At 42.8% G+C, this 18,952-nt stretch overlaps 2 protein-coding genes across 3 annotated transcripts in view; both read left to right on the top strand.

The window, feature by feature from the left end:
- The window catches only part of APCDD1L (APC down-regulated 1 like), a 57,006-nt gene that overhangs the window by 19,412 nt on the left and 18,642 nt on the right, over window positions 1–18,952 (top strand). The window lies entirely within an intron of this gene.
- Window positions 1,654–2,013, top strand: LOC111555641 (putative 60S ribosomal protein L37a). Its single transcript, XM_023231896.2, has one exon. The coding sequence runs from the start codon at window positions 1,664–1,666 to the stop codon at window positions 1,928–1,930; it is 267 nt and encodes an 88-aa protein (XP_023087664.1). The 5' UTR covers window positions 1,654–1,663; the 3' UTR covers window positions 1,931–2,013.

Genomic DNA, 18,952 nt, shown 5'->3' with positions numbered 1-18,952 from the left:
GGTCCCTTTCCTCCATGCCAGGCTCAGGCCTCACGCACCCTGGCCTGGCCCCCTAAGGGGTATTCCCTTGGGGTCTCCCGGGCCCTCCTCCACTCTCCCATGCACAGCTCCACTCTTCCTTGCAGAGTCTACTTGTGACACCCCAAGGGTTTCTGGTGTCTCGGGATAAAGACAAAACTGCCCCGCTCACCTGAGCCTCAGGGCCAGCTCTGGCCCCTGCACCCTCCCGGCCTGTCTGCCCCATGCTGACCTCCGACATTAGCTCTGGGTCTTCCTCGGCCACGTGGAGCCCACTCACACTGCTGTGTTGGGTTCAGCCTGGGCTTCAGCCTCTGGAGGATGTAGCTGAGGTCCCTGCCCTCGGGGCATGGTGGGGGTTGAAGAGCACGTGTGTGCTGGGGCTCAGGGAGGCATCTCCACCTAGGAGGTCAGGCCCGTTCAGACTAAGGCCTGCAGCATTTGATAAGGCTTCTATCTGGCCCCAAGGGCCGGCTTCCTGGGCACACCACCCACGCAGTCAGGCACACGCTCCCACACTCAGAAGGACCCCACACTGGCCTTAATGCTCTGCCGTCATCGTCTTGAAATTGTTAATACTTTTTGAACAAGGGGCCATGCATTTTCAATTTGCACTGGCCCTCAAACTAGGCCACTGGTCCCGGTGCTCCATATTTGTTGTGTGACTCTGGCAGGTATGGCACTAGGGTTGGCAGATGACAAGTCGAGGGAGACAGAGGCGTCCTCAGTCCTCTCAAGCTCCCAGTCGGCTGAAAGAGGCATGTGAGCACGAAGCATCCCGATCTGCACCAGTTGGGGCCAGTGTCCAGCAGGCCGTGGCCAGAAAGGACCCCACTATTGTTTCTGGAGGAGTGCAGGGGTCAGCAGGCTCCAGGGGACACCAGTGGGCCCACCTTGAGACAAGGTCATGGGGGTGTTCTCAGTGAAGAGGAGACGCTTGAGCTGAAGGAGGAGAATGAGCCAGAAGGCCCAAAAAGAGCATTCCTGGCAGACAGACCGGCAAGCGCACAGGCCTCAGGGTGGGTACAAGTGGGGTGTGGCCAAGGGACTGCCAAGTGCTCAGTGGGCGCAGAATGCCAGGAGAAGTTGGTGAGATAGGAATCACAGGCAAAGTACAGGGCTCACAGGACTTCGGAATGGAAGGGGCTTTCAACAGGACTCACTTGATCGATGTGCATTTTTATCCGATATTTGAGGACTACAAAGTATATGTATACTTTGAAACACAGTTGACAGCTGGGCGCAGTGGCTCACACCTATAATCCCAACACCTTGGGAGGCCGAGGCAGGAGGATCACTGAGCCCAGGAGTTTGAGACCAGATTGGCAACATAGCCAGATCCCATCTCTACCAAAAAAAAATTTTTTTAATTAGCTGAGTGTGGTAGTGGTGCACACCTGTAGTCCCAGGTACTCAGGAGGCTGAGGCCAGAGGATCGCTTGAGCCCAGGAGTTTGAGGCTGCAGTGAGCCAATCCCATTGCACTCCAGCCTATGTGACAGAATGAAACCCTGACTCAAAAAAAAAAAGGGGGGGGGGGGGGGGGGAAAAGAAAAGAAAAGAAAGAAGAGAAAAGAGAAAAGAAAAGAAACGAAAAGAAAAGAAAAGAATAGCTCTCTCTGGGCTTGGACCTAGCTGGCAGCCACATGGCCAAAGGTACCAAGAAAGTCGGGATTGTCCGTAAATACGGGAGCCGCTATGGGGCCTCCCTCCGGAAAATGGTGAAGAAAATTGAAATCAGCCAGCACGTCAAGTACACTTGCTCTTTCTGTGGCAAAACCAAGATGAAGAGACGAGCTGTGGGGATCTGGCACTGTGGTTCCTGCATGAAGACAGTGGCCGGCGGTGCCTGGACATACAATACCACTTCCGCTGTCACGGTAAAGTCCGCCATCAGAAGACTGAAGGGGTAGAAAGACCAGTAGACGCTCCTCTACTCTTTGAGACATCACTGGCCTATAATAAATGGGTTAATTTATGAAAAAAAAAAAAAAAAGGAAGGAAGGAAGGAAGGAAGGAAGGAAGGAAGGAAGGAAGGAAGAAAGAAACACAGTTGACCCTTAAATCACGTGAGTTTCACCTGCCCGGGTCCACTTATCCCCAGATTTTCTTCCACCTCTGCTGCCCCTGAGACAGCAAGACCAGCCCCTCCTCTTCCTCCTCCTCAGCCTACTCAACATGAAGATGATGAGGATGAAGACCTTTATGAGGAGCCACTTCCACCTAATGAATACTAAATATATTTTCCTTATGATTTTGTCAATAACATTTTCTTTTCTCTAGTTCGCTGTATTGTAAGAATACAGTGTATAATACATGTTATATATGAAATATGTGTGAATTGACTATATTATCAGTAAGGCTTCGAGTTAACTGTAGACTATTAATAGTTAGGTTTTGGGGGAGTTGAAAGTTACTGGTGGGTTTTCAGCTGTGTGGGGCATTGGTGCCCCTAACTCTGGTGTTGTGTTGTTAAAGGTCAACTGTGAACACAATGTGGACACGCATGAGCCCAGCCCTCATCCCAGAAACCACAGCACTGCCCACGTCTTTGTCCACTCGCCTGTTCTCCACTCGGAATTTCGCGTTTATCCTTTCCTTGTTTTTTTTCAGGGTACAGGTGCCCCCTGAACAGGGTATTTTTTTAGCTGTGCTTGTTCCTGAGGTTGATGAAAGTCATAGCTCACTGTACGTATTCTTCTGCGTTTGCTTCTGGCACTCGATATTATGTTTCTAAGGTGTGAGCACACTATTAGGTGTGGCTGTAGCTCCTCCATTTTCACTTCTGGATAATATTCCAACGTGTGAGGAAGCTGCAAGTTATTTTTCTCTTCTATCTACGATCTTCTTGTTTGTCTCTAGCTTTTGGCTTTTACAAATAAGGCTCTTAGGAACCTTCTTGGACTTGTTGCTGGGTGTACATATGACAAAATCATAGTCATGATCTCTTAATGCCTCATGACTCACATTAGTGGGGCCAACCAGTGTGCTTTCTTAATGAAAGAAAAGAGAATACTTGGGAGTGGATGTCTCATAGTAAGAGACAATATCATTTCCTGAAACTTCTGTTTCCATTATGTGCATGTTTATGTGCCTGTGTGCACGCACTGTGAGTGCATATATATGTGTGTGCATGCTTGCATTGTGTGTGAGTCCATGTGTACGTGTATGTGCATGCTTGCATTGTGTGTGTGCGCTGTGCGTGTGTGCACGCTTGCACTGTGTGGTGCACTGTGCATGTATGCTTGCATTGTGTGTAAGGCATGTGTATGTGTGTATGCTTGCATTGTGTGTGTGCACTGTGCATGTGTGCATGCTTGCATTGTGTGTGAGTTCATGTGTGTGCATGTGTGCATGCTTGCATTATGTGTGAGTGCATGTCTCACACATTGTGCATGTTTGCATTGTGTATGTATGTGTCAGTGCATGTGTGTGCAAAGGCGTATATATCAGATGGTGATGTAAGATGTATTTCTGATTGTGATTCACAGAAAATGTTTGTAAACCACTGATCTCATGCTGTAAATGCCTATAAAGTTAACTTAGAAAAGTTATTTTACGGCCGGGCCCGGTGGGTCAAGCCTGTAATCCCAGCACTTTGGGAGGCTCAGACGGGTGGATCATGAGGTCAGGAGATCGAGACCATTCTGGCTAACACGGTGAAAGCCCATCTCTACTAAAAAAATACAAAAAACTAGCTGGGCGAGGTAGTGGGCGCCTGTAGTCCCAGCTACTTGGGAGGCTCAGGCAGAGAATGGCATAAACCCAGGAGGCGGAGCTTGCAGTGAGCTGAGATCGGGCCATGGCACTCCAGACTGGGCAACAGAGCAAGACTCTGTCTCAAAAATAAAAAGTGTTATTTTACTAAGTACTCATCCCAATTTATGCTCCCATGGGCAGGGTTCCCATTGGTCCTCACCTACACTTGCTAGTTTTGGAATTCATAAATTTTGATAATCCGATGTGTGCAGAATATAACCTTATTGGGTCTTAATTTGCACAGCCCTGATTATTAATGCGTTTGACAGTCTCTATGTATCTTTATTTACCATTCTCATTTCCTCTTCTGTGAAATACCAGCTTATGTCTTAACGTCTGTTTTTCTCTGGTATGATTTATCTTCTCCTTTAGATTTGGAGGACTTCTTTACACATCCTATATCTTAATCCTCTGCTGGTCATGTGTGTTGTAGATGTCTTTTCATTCTCTTTATGGTATCTTTTGAATAACAGAAGTTCCTCATTTTAATAGGATCGTATTTACCAGCTTGCCTTTTGCACTTGCACATTTTAAGAAATCCTTTGCTAGCTCAAGATTATAAGATATTCTTCTACATTTTCTTCTAAAAGCTTTAGCATTTTACCTTTTTGTACATTTAAGTTTTTTCCCCACATTGGAAGTTGATTTGGGGGTATGAACGGACTTCTTTTTCCTTTCCACGGGGATAACCAATTGTCCTGGCTCTATTTCTTGACCAGCCCTCTCTTCTCCACTTATCAGTAACACTGTCCTGTTATCTAGCAAGCCTCTGTAAATTTCAGGAGTCACCATCTGAGCTCTCTGTTCTATTGTTTTGGTCAATTTGTTTATCTTTTCACAGAATATACAATGCTACAGTTACTCGAGTTTTCAATAAATCTTATAAGAGCTCTGATGCCCCTTTATCTTACTGTTTTTCCATTCCTGACACCTTTGCTCTTTCATATACATTTTATAACCACCTTCTCAAGATCCTAAAAAAATAAGATAACCTGTTGGGATTTTGACTGGAATCTATTATACCTATGAACCAGTTTGTAGAAGGTAGACATCTCTTAATATTGTCTATCCTTGAATATATCTCACTTCATTTATTTATACCTTTAATGTCTTTCATGAAATTTTAATAATTTTCTTCAAACACATCTTGCATATTTTTATAAAATTTATTCCTAGGTATCTTATATTTTTTAACTACTGTTGTAAATGATATATTCCCTCCCCACAACTATGTGCTGTTATAAAATATAATTGATTCTTATATATTGATTTCTTTTATCCAACCATCTTTCTAAACACTTATTATTTCTAAGAATTTGTAGATTTTGAGTTTTTACATAGACAATCATATCATCTACAAATAGTGATCATTTTATTTCTTTTAAAATACTTATACCTTTTATTTCTTTTTCTTGTTTTGCTGCAAGGACTGTCAGTAAAACATTGAAAGTCATTGTCATTCATTGTGATGGAGGCGTCCTTGTCTTTTTTATTCCTGATCTCAGAAGTTGAGTATTTCATCACTAAGAAATATCATTTAGAATAAGCTTTTTTGGTACATAATGCCCTTAATCAGCATAGATACATATCAAACTATTTCTCATTTTTAAATTATGAATGGGTTTGGAATTTTATCAAATGCATTTTCTGCATCTTTGAAAAGATCTTTTAATCTGTGAATGTGGCAAGGATATTTACAGATTTTTCTAATGTTAATGAGTTGCATTATTAGGATAGAGCCAACATGGACATAATGTGTTATCTTTACATTCCATTTACTCATATTTTATTTACGACTTTTGCAATCATGTCCATAAATGCAATTGGCCTATACCTTTCCTCTCTCATACTGTCCTTAATTTTTCCTCTTCACACTGCCCTCAAAAGGATTCAGGGTCTCTGTCTTGCAAGAGTACTTTCCAAAACCCCGAAGGGTATCGAGTGTGAGAACCCTAGCAATGTGTTCACATGGACTTAAGTTTTTGAAAACATAGCAGATTTCAACATTAATCAGTGAAGAGACAGTCTCTTCCCACTCTGTCTTTTGCTGGTTCTTTCACTGGTTCTTCACACTCTGCCTTTTGCTGTGAATGTTGAAGTGACCGCGGGCACTTGGGGGATCAGCTAACGGAGAGGTTGTGTTGAGAATTATTTTAGTTAGTGCCGTTAAGTTTGTGTGTTATGCAGCCACTTCCATGTGTCATTAAGTTCTCGCTAGCAAGGTCAGTGTAGGACTGGCTTCCCCAAATACCCCTGCTTCTCACGGTCCTACCTGCCCACTGTCATGGCGTGAAGATGCACCACGAATGTGTCCTCAGCACCAATCACTAGAACCATGGGGCAGTGGAGAGACAGGTGTGAAATGTGCAGAACCAGAAGCTGGTCTAGGGAAAGTTGTTGCAAATCTCATAGCTTATACATGAAAGAAACTTCATAGAAGTTTTCCAAATTTGATAATCCTAAAAACTTAATGAGTTGTTAAGCTGAAAAAGAAATCTCCTGAATGATCGGCAACAAAAAATATTTTTACAACGAAGGAAGAAGAAAGAATAAGCGGCCTTTCTACTCTTGCCATAGAAAATGAAAATATGAAATCTTTGTCGTGTGAAGAGGTAAAGCCAACCCAATCTAAAAAGTGTAGGAAAACACTATTGTAGAAAACTCAATTGAATAATAAAAATAATATACGAGTTCTCTAAATTTTGTTGTGTTTGTGGTACGTGTCAGCTTTATAAAATTTGTAATTTATTGTTATTTTCCAATTCTAAATATTTACTTTTATGCCAATTTTGAATTTTTGTATGAATTTCCATTCTTTTTCTTAAGAGGGCCCCCGAAATTGAATCAACTTCAGGCTCTACAAAGCCTAGATCTGCCATTCATACTAAGAGCTCACAGAGTGAGTTGGAGATGGCACCCTTTTTCTACTTTCCGGACGAGTTTATATAAAATTGGAGTGATATTGTTCTTTTCTTCTCTTTTTTTATCCAGACAAAGTTTCACTCTTGTTGCCCAGGCTGGAGGGCAGTGGCGCAATCTCGGCTCACTGCAACCTCTGCCTCCCAGGTTCAAGCGATTCTCTTGCCTCAGCCTCCAAAGTAGCTGGGATTACAGGTGCCCACCACAACACCCAGCTATTTTTTTTGTATTTTTAGTAGAGACAGGGTTTCACCATGCTGGCCAGGCTGATCTCGAGCTCCTGATCTCATGATTCACCCACCTCGGCCTCCCAAAGTGCTGGGATTACAGGTGTGAGCCACCGTGCCCGATCCTAATATTTTTTATTTTTTTTATTTTTTATAGAGATGGGTTTTCTCCATGTTGCCCAGGCTGGAGTCTCAAACTCCTGGACTCAAGCAATCCGCCCACCTCCGCCTACCAGAGTGCTGGGATTTCAGGCGTGAGCCACCGCACCTGGCCTGCCTGGTTTTGTTTGTTTGTTTGTTTTGGTTTGTTTGTTTGATTAGTGTTTGGTGTTGGTTTGGGTTACATTTGGGGCAGGGAGCAGATTTTTAAATTATTCCTCAATTTCTTCAACACTTACAGAACTATTCAAGTTATAAACACACACGTTGGATCATAAACTTCTTTTTTTTATAAAAACATGCTGGATCTGTAGTTTTGTCTCTTTTTCATTCTCAGTAATTTTAATCTCTCCTCTCCTCTTTTCCCCCTACTCACTCACTCTCCTTTCCTTTCTTTCTTTTATTTGATCAGTCTTAGCAGAGGTTGATCTAATCTCTCAGGGTTTTCACAGAAGCAACTTAGACCTCGTTCATTGTCTCTTCTAGTTTTGTTTTCTATTTTATTAGTGTCTGCTTTTTTCTTCTCCTTTATTTCGGCTTATTCAATTTTTCTATTTCTAACTTCTTAAATTGGATGGTTACCTTTAATTCTTAGGCTTTCTTCTTTTAACAATATGCTCATAAGCCTATAGGTTTACCTCAAAGTATTGATTTATCTGCATTCCATGAGTTTTGATGTGTACTATTTTTACTTTTTGCTTAGTTCTAAGATCTGTGTTCTTTTGATTTTGATTTTGATTTCTCCATTGATGCCTGAGTGTTTGGGAAGTGTTTCTTAATTTCCAAACACATAGAAATGTTTGAAATATTTTTATTACTGGCTTTTAATTTATCTGCATTGCAATCAGAACTATAGCCTGTATAATACCAATTCTTTGAATTCTTTGAGACATTGTATGGCCTAGTATGGGGTCAGTTTTTGTAAATGTTGCATATGTGTCTGAAAAGAATGTTCACACTCTAATTGTTGGACACAGTAATGTATGTGTGTGTGTGTGTGTGTGTGTGTATGTACATTAGTCCCTCCCTTAACCTCAGGGGAGGCATTCCAAGACCCCCAGTGGGTGCCTCAGACTGTGGATAATACCAAATCCTATGTCTACTATGTTTTTTCCTCTTATCGCATTGTATAGGGCAGGTAGTGTATATGTGGATACACTAGACAAAAGGGGGGTTTCACATCCTGGGTGGGATGGAGCAGGATGGTGGAAGATTTCATCATGCTACTCAGAACAGCACTCAATTTAAAATGTATGAGTTGTTTATTTCTGGAATTTTCCATTTAATATTTCCAGATCATGGTTGACTGCAGGTAACTGAAACCACAGAAAGCAAAACTGCACATGAGGGGACCACTGTGTACACTATGCTTACATAACACACATGCATACACACACATACACACACAGATGCACGCACTGGCACACACATATATATGAAAGGAATTAAACTTGTTCATTGTGTTTTTTAAGCTTTTGTGTCATTACTGATCTTCTGTCTACTTGGTCTATAAATAATCAGAAGAGTTGTGCAAAACTATGCCATTATAATGATGGATTTGTCAATATTTCGCTCTAGCTCTAGCAATGTTTGCTTTGTATGTTCCGATATGGCCATCTTTTCTTGGCAGGTTGGACCTTTTGTGGAGTGACCACCTTTATCCCTAATAGTGCTTTTTATTGCATATCCTACTCTACCTGATTTTGATGTAGCCACCCAGTTTCCTTTTACTTAGTATTTGGCAAGTTTTGTGAATTATTTCACTTTCATACTTTCTGTGTCCCTATAATTCAAGTATGTCTGTTGTAAATAACACATAGCTAGGGGTTTCAAAATCCAATTAGATAATCTCTGTTAATTGGTAATTAAATCCATTTACATTTTTTCATATTTGTTTTTAACCATCTTTTATTTCCCACAAACTACACTTTTTATGCTCCTTTTCTCCTTTCTTGCTTTTTTTTTTAATATTTAAGGAATTAGTTTATTTATACTTACTCCTATTACTTTATCTTTCTTCTGGTTTGGAAGTTACACAATGCTTCTATTATTTTAGCAGCTAACTCTTGAAATTATAACATCTTAACTCTTTTCCTGATTAATGCAAGAAATTTAGAACACTAACCTAATCATTTATCTTCCAAATTACATACTTCTGTTTTCCAGTATTTTTGTTCTGTCCTTTTCCTCTTTTCTTAACCCCACAAAATTAAAGGGTATTATTTTATTTCTTTATTTAAAGAATTACATTTTCCAATTCTTGGCATGTTATTTCTTCTTAAAACTAAGACCTTCCCAGCCTGGGCAACATGGTGAAACCTCATCTCTACTGAAAATACAAAAATTAGCCAGGCATGGTGGTATGTGCCTGTAATCCCAGCTACTCGGAGGCTGAGGCAGAAGAATTGCTTGAACCTGGGAGGCGGAGGTTGCAGGGAGTCAAGATCGTGCCACTGCACTCCAGCCTGGTGACAGAGCAAGACTTCATCTAAAAAGAAAAACAAAAAACAAAAAACAAAATAAAACAAAAAAAAACCTTCCCTCCAGTAAATTTTCCTTCCTAATAAATTCCTTTGTTTAGAAGTTCATTTAATAGAGTGTAGGATGATGAACACTTTCAGTATTGTTTATTTGAAAATGTCTTTGTTTTGCCCTTGTTGTTGAAAGAGTGTTTTGATGGGTACACAAATCTAGGTTGGTGACTACTTTCTGTTTGGTGCTTTGCAGGGTCAGATGTTTATTTCTTTGGATTTTTCTTAATCCCACTTGGTACTCACTGTGCTTCCAGTAGTTTAGTGTCTTTTATCACTTCTGGAAAATTGTTAGACATTCTTCTTCACTGATTGCATCTCCTCTACCCCTTTTTTTTTTTTTTGCCTTTATGGAAGACATTAGTCAGACTGTCTCATGATAGCTCCTATGTCTCTTAACCTCTTCATCTTAGTTTGCGTTCCCTCTCTTTTTTTCCTAAATTTTGGGTAATTTCTTTACATCTATTTTCCAATTCACTAATCTCCTTTTCAACAGTGTCTAATCTGTTCCCTGAACCAGCCACTAAGTTCTTATTTCAAAAATGTTATTTTTGTTTCTCAAAGTTGGATTTGTTCATTTTCCAGATCTGCTTGATCATTTTTACGGCTCATGCTGTTTGCTCATTTTTTAACTTCCATGTTTTATTTTATTAAACATTTCATGTGTATTACTCTATATTCTGTGATAGATAATTCCAATATCTGATATTCATTTTTTGCTTCTGCCAGCTGTTACTCCATAGTGGATTGTTTACTTGTGTATTGGGGGATCTTTGAGAATTCAGATTTATTTGATCTTAATCTGTGAAAAATATTATAATTGAAAATAATAATACTTTCTTCTAGAGAATATTTATATTTGCTTCTCCCAGGAGCCAGGGGCATCAGCAGCTTGGGAGCACTCTAGCCCCTGATCTGCCCAACCTCATGCCACAGGCAAAGAAGACAATGACATCTGTCCTCTGGAAGGGCTCTCCAGGCCCCCCTTAAGCTCACTTTGGGAGCCAGAGAACTCAGAATCTTCTCTACTTTATGAAAAAGCATAATTTATACCAAATCTAGTTAGGCACAGTGGGGAAGGCCTTCAGAATATTCAGATAAGCTATACTGCAGAAGCAGAATGCTGATTTGCATTTTTTAAAGATCATGCTTGCTGCTCCATGGAGAATGAATTACAGGGGCCAGAGTGAGTGCCAGGGAAACAGCGAGAGGCCCCTGTCAGCCTTTCATCTGAAAAATGATGGTGACTTGAGCCAGAGTGATGGCAGTGAAAATAAACAGAAGGGTATGAATCCAAGTTAATGGAGTATATGCTGATTAACTTGCGCCCCTTGTTTATTTGTAGGCACGGAAATGTGTGATTAACCACAAACCTTCATTAACTTGTCATTTCCCTTCCAATATTCATATGTTAGACTTGTAAAAATGAAAACTTTGCTTTCTATATTTGCTAATATCCAGTGTGGCCCAAGATCTAAGGACACAGGCACTCTTGTACATCCCTGAAGGAAGATCAATTGAAACAGTATTTTTGGAGGACAATTTGGCCAAATCTATTGACATGTTAATGCACATTCAATTTTTCTGTTAAGAATTTCTCCAATGGAGACCCAGAATATTTATACTAAGACATATTTAAAAGGGTGTCCAATGTATTGTTGTTTTGATAATTGCATGTGTGTGTGTGTGTGTGTGTCTGGGTACCACGACCTAAATGACCATTAACAGAGGATTGCTTAGCTACATCAAGATTCGTCTAAATAATGGAATACTATTTTGTCTTTTCCATAAGAGATAAGTCTGCAACAGAAAACTATCTCCGATAATTTAAGTGTAAAAAGCAAAATGCAAAATGATGTCTGTAGAAAGATTGCAGTCATAAAAAAATAAAAAATAAAAAATAAAAAAATAAAACTTTAATAGCAGAGATCGGCATGAAACCATTTTTCTGGCAGGATACACAAGGAACTGTTAAAGTGATTCTGTTTGAAGGAAGCAACCAAAGCTTCAGGGTAGGAAGAGACTTGCAGTTTTCATTTTACACCTTTTTTTATACATTTTGAAAATTCCACTGCAAGCCACATATTGCTTTTGTTTGAAGAGTTTAGCCTGTTTTTATTGGACTCTTCTTGATTAGGGCACCGGCCTCCCTGAGTTATTACATCTCCTGCTTCTGCCCCTGCATCATCTCTGATTTCTCCGCTGCAGACTGTGAATGTGTGAATGTGTATTAGTCCCCACAGTCTTAAAAAAAAAAAAATCAACCGTCCACAAAGATCGCTAAACCTATTGTTCAGTTAAAACAATAGATTTCAAATAATAGGTATAGGGTGACCCCATTTTTATAAAAATGATAATTGGATAAATACAGGTATGTATGTATAAGAAAAAAAAAAAGCCTAGAAAGATTTATTTATTCATTCAAAAAAATGTATTGCCCGCCTACCGTGGGCCAGGCATTGTTGTAGAGATGGAAGTTCAGAGGGGACCAAAGTCCCTGTGCTGTGCCTTTTGGCACCCCCAGACTCTAGAAGCTGGAGGGTAATGTAAACCAGCAGGTTAATGGCAGTTCACTCTGGGTTAGGTGACTGTGGACATGCTTTTAAATCATCTTTGTGCTTTTCTGCATTTTCTGATTTTTTTTTTTTTTTTTTTTTTTTTTTTTGCCCTGTGTATGGCATAAAAGAACTTACATAAAAATAATAATTAAACCATTAAGCACAATCTATCTCACACATCTCCCTGGTTTTGACTTTCTTCTCTGTCCATAGCGAACTTGCTACACTCATCCATGCAATATTTGGGACACACAGATGCTAACATATTTTTTGTTGTGTGTATGGAAATTAGATTTAACTTGGCATCCTGCATTTTATCTGCAACCCTATTTATCAAACAACTTGCTCCCCATTCTGACTGTGCCCCCTTCCCTGGCCTCCGCCTGAGCCTTCTCCCTAGAGCCACTTCCCTGGGGACTCTGCCTCTCCAGAGGCCGGCTTCTCCAGCCCATTATCGTCCCTGGGTGCTGTGTGGAGAGGTGACTGGGCCCAGCTGGGTGCCCTCTCTAGATGCTCAAAATGTACCCTCTAAATGTGGTAGTCCTCCCCAGTTCTCTATCTCAGACACCTGCACCCCATCCTTCCCATGTCCCAGGCTGAGAAGCTGCACCCCACTTTACTTTACAAGGTAGCCTCCCCATCTTTGGCCCCAGCCTCAGAGCCTCCTTGCTCAGGAATTGACTTGGTACCCACAGGCCCTCTCAAGTCCTTCCTTCCCCAGCCCTCAGATGTGCACGACATCATCTTTAATGCAAGCCAGCAGGGGCCTTAGAGCCTGGGCCTCCCACCACCTGTCACCAGGTGCCATTCTGGCCATTTGGCCACATCTGATTGTTACTGTTCTGTAATTGAGTCAACATTTCTCTCCACATCAACTAGCTCACTCTCACTTATTTTTAAAAATAATCTTTCCTTCTGTGCCTTAGCCTCATCCTAACAGCAACCCAGGATTGACGTGTCAGTTATTGAATTGAGTCAAAATAGACATGAAATTAATCCAATGTAAAATGTCCACCATGGACCCCTGGAATGGTGGGCAGTGCCACCCAGGAGGCACAGCCAGCGTGGAAAACACTGCTTTTCAAAGCACACACCTGATCTCACCCCCTGCAAGCCCCCTGCCCACCTCCTGGAGAACATTCTAGCCCCGAGAAGCAGCGGGTAAGGCCTCCCTCCACACCTGCCGCTCTGTGCTTCTCTAGCTCTCCCCATGACAACCCTCTGTACAGTGCCACCATCATGCATGGACTAATTACATCCTCCTCCATCTCTCTTTGCTGGTTCACACCTCCCTGCTACCTTGCAGCTCCTGCCTGGAGTGCCCATTATAGCTCTCTCCATCTGTCAAGCAGTTTCTTGTCTTGCAAGACCTCAAAGCACACATAGGCAGTGGGGCCCCTCTGGAGGCCCCTCTTCTCTTTGAGTTCTTTTTGGTAAATTGGACCAGTATTAGGCAGAATAATTGGCTTGGAATGTCAGACCCTGAGCCCTTGTAGATGCCTCTGTGCTCTGCAACCCCATGGCCAAGCACATAGTACATGCCCAATAAATGTTGAGGCAAGACCAGGGCTATAAGTGCAGATGGAAAGAGGCTAGGGGTTTACAGTTACTGGACCCAGTTTTGAATTTGGGCCTCTCCACCTGAGGGTTATGTGACAGAGGCAAGATACTGTCAGGCTTTCCCTTCTGAGCCTCCGTTTTGGGGTCTGTAAGATGGCAGCAGTCATCACCCCATCTGGAATGTTTGTGATAAGGGTTGAGCAGATCCATGAATGTGGGCTTCGAAAACTCCAGGGCTTTACCAAAAACGTGCATCTTGTTATTGTGGTGGTAACCATGATACTCTGATGACTCACCCGCTGTAGTCATCCAGTTAGCACCGCTTTGTCCCCTTCCTGAGCTACATATGCTCTTCCCAGGGTAAGAGCACAACTGGGCCGGGGTCATGAGGGAAGGTGAGAATTACAAGCCTGTTTATTTAACATTTAGGAAGCCAACACATTTTCCTGTACCTTGTCTGCAACACTTAAGCCAATATTTGCATCTTTGGGATTCTATTTGTATGGTAATTTAAAAATAGGGTGTGAACTTACAGCCGGTCTTTCTCCTGAAACTCTAAAAGCACATTAATTTTCTAGACGGTAAAATAATGCAATAATTGAATATTACCATTTATCTTAAAATCTGGTAACTCCTAGCAAAATGGGTTTTTCGAAACATGATGTAGGTTTTCCCACAAAATTGCACTCTAGGGAAATTTCTTAGTTTGAATGTATGAAAGAGACCACGAACTTCATCTCAACACAATGTAAGAAAAATTGATTTGTTAAATTACAATAATTTTCTTGCATTTAAAATCTCAGTGCTTCCTGTCGCAGCTGACCCAAAGGCCCCCGTATATGTGTCTTTGGGGAGAGGCCCAAGGAGCCGAGATGTCTTGTTTCATTGTTTATGAAGCTTCGCACATGCCCTTTTATGTGGTTCCAACTGGAGCTTTTGTTCTGTTGTTGCAAACTTCTCTGAAAGAGGCAACGCTAGGTGACCCTTCGCCCTTGCCTTCAGTCTTTAAATACGTTCTCTGCGCGAGTGGAAAGGAAGATCTCCCACGTGGAAGAAAGTTTGGACACCAGAGCTGGCCTTGGTGGGCTCCTTCCCCAAGGACTGGGTGGAACGAGGGAGGCTGGGTGACCCTGGGCTGGAGGCCGAAGCTGGAGCGGGCGGTGTGAGGGTTCGCCACAGTATCCCAATCGCCCCAACCAAAGCTCAAGAGGGCCCCCTTGTGGAAGCTCCCAAGAACAGCTCGGTGAGTGGTGTGTTTCCCCCAACGCTGGGGTTCCTCTCAGTCACCCCCGACATCCTGGGGCAGGTCTCAGATCCAAGGATACTCAATGGAAACCACCATCCTCCATCCCTGTCTCCTCAAAACCTAAATATTTATGCGACACGGCAAGATTCTTGGCCCCTCTGGGGAAGAGCTGGTGGAGAACCAGTTGCCAAGGCTCCATGAAGGGTTCAGTCCCTCAAGCTGGAATCCCAAGAGTCCTTCTCAGGCACCCTTTCTGGGTTCTGAGGGGTCTTCACCGTGATGGATACGAATATCTTTCTTGTTCAATGTGTCAAAACCTTGTGATTATCTTGCCAAAGTCCTCTTCTACAGAACAATGAAAGCTTCAGCCTTCTGCCAAGAGAGCTAATAAGAGTTCAGTCCAACGGGAGACTCCCAGATACACATTCTGTTTGGCAAACACTGACTCCTAACTACACCCCTTTGGGCAGTCACCAGGACATTCAGTGAGATCCAGGCACGTTCGGAACCCCTGCTACACAGTGATGCTACAAGCTATCATCATCCCCTCACCGGCTCCTCCAAGCACCAGGTGGGATGTTGGCATCAGTGGACGGCATTGGCCAAGTTTGGTATAAATAATGTCTACAGACCAACGTGCAAGCTGGGAACACAGCAGCTAAAGTTGGGCTAACAAGGCCTTGTCTCCAAGACACTGGAACATCTGGGTGAAAAGGGAAACGCTCCCATCCATCACCCTGCTGCCTTGGCTCTTTAGAAACAGCTGGCCTGTGGCTGGGATGTTCCAGTTTCCAACTGGGTGGGAACTCCGGCCAAAGCGAGAGTAATTAGCGTTATCATGGGGCCGAGGGAGAGTTTTCATGTGCACAGTTTTCATTCTGGAACATTCCTAAACAAACAAACAGAAAAACCTAGCTTATGAGCCAGGCTTGGTGGGCCAGAACTCATCTCCCCAGGCCCCCATTCCTTTCCCATTCTGTGGACTGTGCAATTCCTTTCTCTCAGCAGGAGAGGCTAAACAGAGGCCTCAGGGAGGTATCCTCAGTGGCCGGCCACTTCCTCATACACAGCGTTTTCCATTGTGACTTAAGCACATGTCACACAAACATGAAGAGGTCACCTTCTCCAGGTGGTACCAGGCAAGGCCCACCTTTGTCCTCCATCCCGTGGTCCGGCCTGACCTGAGACTTTTCATGGAGAACTGGGGGGCCAGTAGCGAACCAAACCCTGTCCCTTTGATCGCCTTTCAACCCGCGGCTTCTTAATCCAAAGGATCGTCTGCTCCTCACATCCTCAGACCCACTCTCCCAGGTACCCAGTTCCTCTTGACTTTCTCAGGGCAGCCTTCAACTCTCTGAGCGCACTGAGCAGAAGAGGGCACATTCCAAAGGGCTGGGATGCTGAAGGTTGCGGGGAATGGAGGGTGCTTTTTTTTTAGAGCATATCATTTCTGTGTTTCCCAAGATAGCAAAGTCCAACCCACTTCCCAACCTGCCTCCCAGCCCTGAACACAATGATTCTCAGATTAGGTGGATGAGGAGATTCAATTATAGCCAAATGAGAGACATGTGAGGTATCTGAGGACCAGCCATTCACACCAGAGGTTGGGGATGGGCTCCTTAGAATGCAAAGGGTGGCTCCATATTTCTGTTTGCTGATGCAGCATCCAATAGTAGCGTCCAATCTGCAGCCTTCTCGGGGGAGTTCTGGTGGAAACCCCGCATGCCTTTTGTGCAGTGACTTCATTGGAAACTACATCTCTGGCTGTAGCAGTGCTGTGATGGCTCTGTTTCCATAGCCAGTCTGAAGTTTACTGGCCACGCAGCAGGGGCCACTGTCGCAGCCAGCATATCTCCATTTGTAGAAGGCAGCCTCCTCTAATCAAGATAGGTTATTTTTTGGGTGGGGAGTCACTGCTGAAATTTTTACTTAAAATATGTGTAAGCTTCCTCCAGGTCCAAACATTCTAGGTGAATTACCTCAAGCTGACGGTTTTGAAATAAACTAAAGGGTTTCAGACATTTTAAGAAAAAAAAAAAAAAAAACAGCAAATCTTAATCCAAACCTCAGTATATAAAACAGAGCAACAGGTAGGGACCGTTTTGGCTAAAGCTGGGTCAGAGACTACATCCTACCTACTGGGTTGCCCTATCTGTTTCAAAAATAGCCCCAGGAGTTTTCAGAAGCCAACTTGAAAATATGTGATACAGCAAAATGTAACATGCATGCTCCATCCTTGAGCTAGAGCTCTGCTGTCTAATCTGGCAGCTGCCAGCCACATGTAGTCACAGGGCACCAGAAATGTGGCCTGTCTAAATTGAGTTGTGCTATAAGTATAAAATATACACCAAGTTCTGAAGACTTGATATGGGAAAAAAAAGCACATAAAATATTTCATTAATTGTTGTATTTGTTACATGTTGAAATATAGTACTTGGAGCTGGATAAAATATATCATTAAAATTGATTTTACCTGTCTCTTTTTAGCTTTTTTAACGTGGCTACTAGAAAACACGCACCAATAAAATCACGTGCAGGGCTGACATTTATGGCTTGCATTATGTGCCTATGGAGCTAGTGGAGCCTTCCTAGGGGGTGCAGGACCATGTCAGGATCCTGGTTTCACTAGGGCAGGTTCCAAGGGTGAAAAGAAGCTTTGAAGCAAAGTACCTGGCATTTGCTTCTTAGGCCAGATCCAGCCTATCTAAGCCTGTGACATGATCTGATGCTCACACACTAATCTCCCTTCACCTACTTCTCTTTCCTCTCTACCTGCTTGGATCAGCCTGGCCCCCAGCCTGCTGGGAACTCCCTGACTGATCACCCTTTCACCCTCAGCCAGATTCTTGGCAATCCCAACAACTGTAACCATCTCTTTCTCCCCTCCCGCTTCAAGCCTGACTCTAATGGCCACATCCAGAGAGGTGGGAGAAGGGTCATCAAGGAACTCACACACGTGCTACTATGGACCACAAGCCATTCATTCATTCAATGAAAAGTAGTCATTGTAAATAGCATGTATTGAACACTTAGTATATGAAGGCATTGTCCTAAGCACTTTCCATGACTTAATACAACAAATACGTATTGGGCATCCATCAGGCACTGTGCCAGGTGCTAGAGAATCAGCAGTGAGCAAGAGAGATGAGGACTCAGCCCTCAGGAAGCTGGCAGAGTAGTGGAGTCACAGTGAGAAGAAGGGAGAAATGAGGGAAGGGAAGGGAAGGGGAAGAGGGAGGGAAGGAGGGAGGGAGGGAGGAAGGAAGGAAAGAAGGAAGGAAGGAAGGAAGGAAGGAAGGAAGGAAGGAAGGAAGGAAGGAAGGAGAAAAGAAAAAGTTAAGAAGCCTAAAGTGACAGCCCACTAGCAGTGAGCACACCTAGCACCCAGATCTTGGTTTCTAAACACCATTTTTCAATAAAAGGAATCAGAGCTCCTTGGAGAAATGGCCAGTTTCAGGGATGGGACTGAAAACAATACAAAATGAGCCTGGAAGATCTTCTGGCACCAGGAAATGAGGAAATACTCCCCCCAAAATGACAAAGACATACAGAAAGGACACAGGAGATTAACTGGAGGAGCTCCCAATGGCCAAATCAGGGACAATTTGAGCCACAAAATAAATAATGATAGTAATGTGTTATAATCAATAAAGTAAAAATAAATATTCAGGAGTTCATCATAATATAAATAATTGAATAAAAAGATAAATGGGAGAGAAGGGACAGTACATTTTTTTCAGCACAATTACAGTTAATAAACTCAGAAAGAACTGGGCATAGTGGCTCATGGCTGAAATCCCAGCACTTTGGGAGGCTGAGACAGGCAGATCTCTTGAGCTCAGGAGTTCAAGACCAGTCTGAGCAACATAGTGAGACCCCATCTCTAAAAACAAAAATAAACTCAAAAAGAGTAATGGAACTAGAGAATGACCATTTGGAAAACAACACCAATAATAATTGTAGGCAAGAATCATTG

Source organism: Piliocolobus tephrosceles, chromosome 20 (genome assembly GCF_002776525.5).
Source record: "Piliocolobus tephrosceles isolate RC106 chromosome 20, ASM277652v3, whole genome shotgun sequence".
Taxonomy (NCBI): Eukaryota; Metazoa; Chordata; class Mammalia; order Primates; family Cercopithecidae; genus Piliocolobus; species Piliocolobus tephrosceles.
The sequence above is the reverse complement of the archived record's forward strand: the minus strand, read 5'-3'. Positions and strand labels throughout refer to the sequence as shown.

Coding starts and splice junctions, on each gene's coding strand:
- LOC111555641 (XM_023231896.2), top strand. CDS start 1,664: ATGGCCAAAGGTACCAAGAAAGTCGGGATTGTCCGTAAATACGGGAGC.